This window comes from Erigeron canadensis, chromosome 5 (assembly GCF_010389155.1).
Source record: "Erigeron canadensis isolate Cc75 chromosome 5, C_canadensis_v1, whole genome shotgun sequence".
Classification (NCBI taxonomy): domain Eukaryota; kingdom Viridiplantae; phylum Streptophyta; class Magnoliopsida; order Asterales; family Asteraceae; genus Erigeron; species Erigeron canadensis.
Genome location: NC_057765.1, coordinates 5256741 through 5260467, shown reverse-complemented (window position 1 = coordinate 5260467; position 3727 = coordinate 5256741). Strand labels below are relative to the sequence as shown.

General features: G+C 33.8%; 1 protein-coding gene across 1 annotated transcript; it reads left to right on the top strand.

Moving 5' to 3' along the window:
* The first annotated feature begins 1178 nt into the window (after positions 1–1178).
* LOC122601057 (putative EG45-like domain containing protein 1) lies at positions 1179–2516 on the top strand. The gene is made up of 2 exons (XM_043773833.1): positions 1179–1272; positions 2242–2516. The coding sequence occupies exons 1-2, from the start codon at positions 1179–1181 to the stop codon at positions 2514–2516; spliced, it is 369 nt and encodes a 122-aa protein (XP_043629768.1).
* The last annotated feature ends 1211 nt before the right edge of the window (positions 2517–3727 follow it).

Here is a 3727-nt window from a genome sequence, read left to right as displayed (position 1 = left end):
TGAATCGCCTCGGTGTGATTGTCATGCTAATTAATTGTAGTTCCAACGCGGTGACTCAAAAACGCATTTGTTGTTAGTTTTGTTACATTCAAAAATCAATATTTTATTTGAATAAATGCATTTGTCCATATAAAGTGTATAGTACTTTAATACTAGCTTGTAAGATATTGGATAACTTACGCTATATATTTCTATTTAATGTTAGGAATCGTCTCAATTTAAACTTTCACAAATCAACCGAGATATGTTTAAAAATTGAGGAGGTTTCTCTCGTTTTTACCCACTAACGTTGGTTTCAATATTTTAATGTGATAAGTTTATGATATTTTTTTAAAAAAATTATCTAGTTGATGTAATAACACAATTTAAAAAAATAATATTTTATTGATAGTACATTCAAATTAAAAAAAAAAATTATAAGTAAATTAACAAGCAATTAGACGTGATCTTTTTAATGAAATGACCTAAAAAATCTCCTATTTAAGATTGTAACAATTGTCAAAGTCAAATGATAAATATTGAGAGAATTAGTAGATGGCACTTGTCAAATAATTAAGGTATTAAGAGAATTTGTTGTAAAGTTAATCATTTCCCAAGCAAAAAACATGAAAAACGACAAGGTAACAATAGGCTGAGGGTATAAAAATAGATAGCAACAGGTTGTAACACAACGAGCAATTGAAGCCAAACAAGGGAGCCTAGCCGAGTTAGCCACTAAAATGACACATTACGTCTCATCGCCCATGACCCCATGCCTGAACGCGTTGGGTGCTTTGCACTCTCCCTGTCAACTTGGGTGTGGTCCCTTATAACCAAAAATTATTATCTAACACTCTTCCATACAAGCACACTTAATATTTATACTTCTAGCAATGCAGAACAAACCCATATTAAGTAAACATACTTTTCAACTTCATTTTAACTTATCTATTCACTTAAATATTTTATCTTAATGATTTCAACACATAAAATTATATAAAATTTCCAACAGTTGGGTTCTGTATACTAACCTAAGAATAAAATGTTAGAAAAAACGTTAACGTAACTACAGCCATTATTACACCAGATTTTGTATCTCTAAGTATTATTATCATATGTGTAGTAAAAACTTCTATTTAAGAGGCAGAAATTGTTAAATTACATATTCTGGCACACACCAAAATTACATATTTCGAAAAATGAAAACTACTTTCTGCATTGTTTTCATTTCTTGCCTTGTCTCAATGGCTTTTGCAGCTCCAGGCACAGCCACATTCTACCAACAATATACTCGTACGTTGTTCTTTATCTCTCTATACATACATACATACATAGATTTGGGTGAAACCTATACGTATAACGTATACATGCATGTACATCAGTACATGTATGCATATATTTAATAGAACTATACTATTTCTATCAGATACTCCCCACTCATGTGATAGGACCCTTAGAGGGGGTTAGGCTCCAAAGAAATAAGAGAGAAAGATACATAAACTTTTACCAATTTTCTTCTTCATAATTCATATGCAAACACTACAATTTATAGGAAACAAACAAGTAAACGTGGTCCTAAACTGATACTGTGCATAGGGTGGAGACATGGACTTGTACTCCTTTCTTAACTAAATGCATACAATAAAGAAACGTGGGAAAATAACAAATGACATCATGGGAAACTAGACATCATGGGAACTAACTGTCACATGAGTGGTGGGTTTGTTGACAAAGTCAGCTACATCAGATCATATCACATGGTTCGTATCATCATGTGTTGTGCATGTGTGGTGTGCCTGTACACAATGCTTGTTAGAGCTGATACATATCGTGTCCGACACCGGACGACATGACATGAACACGATAAGACACGAATGTACCTGTTAAGGCCAAACACGAACACACCACGTTAACTAGTCGTGTCAATAATTCCAAACACGGTAATTGGTTACACGATAAAAAACCTAGTAACATAAATCACAAATTTAACCATACCTATTAAAGAACTTGTTAAGGAACCTGTTAAAGACACGAAACGTGTTAAGACACGATAAGAAACCCAGTAAGACACCTGTTAAAATTAACATGTTTTGTCATGTATTAACAGGTTCCTACGCATGTTTCATTTAATACATATGTCTAGTACAGGTCTGAACAGGTTTTTTCATGTCTTTTTAAGACATTAAATAGACCTAACAATTTTATCGAGTAAATCGACAGTCCGCTAACACTATTCTAACTTGTGCATAACTTTTGCACCAGCTTCAGCATGTTATGGTAATACACCTGTAGGAGTGATGATTGTCGCGGCAAGCGATCCTCTATGGGACAACGGGGCCATTTGCGGAAAGATATTCACCGTTAGATGCACCGGTCCAACGAACCCCTTCCCTCATCCTTGCTATGACGGTAAAACTGTGACTGTTAAAATTGTAGATCATTGTCCCGGTTGTGGTGGAACTTTGGATCTCTCCAAAGAAGCATTTGAAACAATCGCTAACCCGGTTGCTGGAGTTATTGATATTGATTACTGGTAAATATATGAACTAAAATGGATGGGTATTACCACTTAGCGCACACTAATTTGTCCATACAAAACCAATCGTTGTATACAAGAAATTACAAATAATTAAGTTCGCTAAATAAGTTGTTATGAATAAAAAAAAAGTGTTGCATACCTTGCGTAAATTCGAATTCGTAATTTTCTTATCAAAAATAAAAAAGTAAGTAAGTAAGTAACTCTCAATGCCGTTTTCCACGAGTTTTGGGTCCCAATACCGTCTTCGACAGTGTATGGAGAAGGTTGATATGTAGACAGCCTTACCCCTACCAAAGGTAGAGAGACTGCTTCCAGGTTTTACCATAGGTAGAAAAGGACCTCCAGCCTTGCTGGGCATGAGGATCGAACCCATGACCTCTGTTTCCAGAGGCATGAGTTCCAACCACTAAACTTATTTAGTTACTATTAAGAAAAAGTGACGATTAAAATTTGTTTAGTGACGATTAAAATTTGATCACTAATAACCTTATTTAGTTACCATTAAGAAAAAGTGGTCACTAAATTTGGCCACTAAACAAAATTAGTGGCCAAAAAATGATTTTTTGGCCTCTAAACAACACTAGTGACGGACCTTTAGTGACGAAAAGTGACCACTCAAAATTTGGTCACTAATTTATCATAATGACCAAATTTTCGTCACTAATATTATTTAATGACCAAATTTTGGTCATTATAATAAATTAGTGACCAAATTTTAAGTGGTCACTTTTCGTCACTAAAGGTCCTTCACTAATTTTGTTCACTAATTTTGTTCAGAGACAAAAAAATGTTATTTTTTGGCCATTAATTTTGTTTAGTGGCCAAATTTAATAACTACTTTTTCTTAATGGTAACTAAATAAGGTTATTAGTGACCAAATTTTAGTCGTTACTAAATAAAATGGTCACTAATCAACATTTTTCTTGTAGTGAGAAACTCATATAATGAACATCTATAAGCAAAATATGATAAAATGGGCCAAGGATAACTGAAACCCAACTAAGGGCCATCGATAACTCAAACCCAACTACCCATGCAGGGTTGCCTTATCTTTTGATGTGTCCCATGCGGAGCCCACGTCCTAAAAAGCTCAATAACCGAAACTGAGTAAAAAAATTCATCTAATGTTAAAGATGGTGTTTCTTTCTTGGGTAATTAACTTAAGGGAAAATGTTTAATGTCATAAGTAAGATAATACGATAAATTATA

Coding starts and splice junctions, on each gene's coding strand:
- LOC122601057 (XM_043773833.1), top strand. CDS start 1,179: ATGAAAACTACTTTCTGCATTGTTTTCATTTCTTGCCTTGTCTCAATG. Junction 1,273..2,241: donor ATTCTACCAACAATATACTC/GTACGTTGTTCT, acceptor CTTTTGCACCAG/CTTCAGCATGTTATGGTAAT.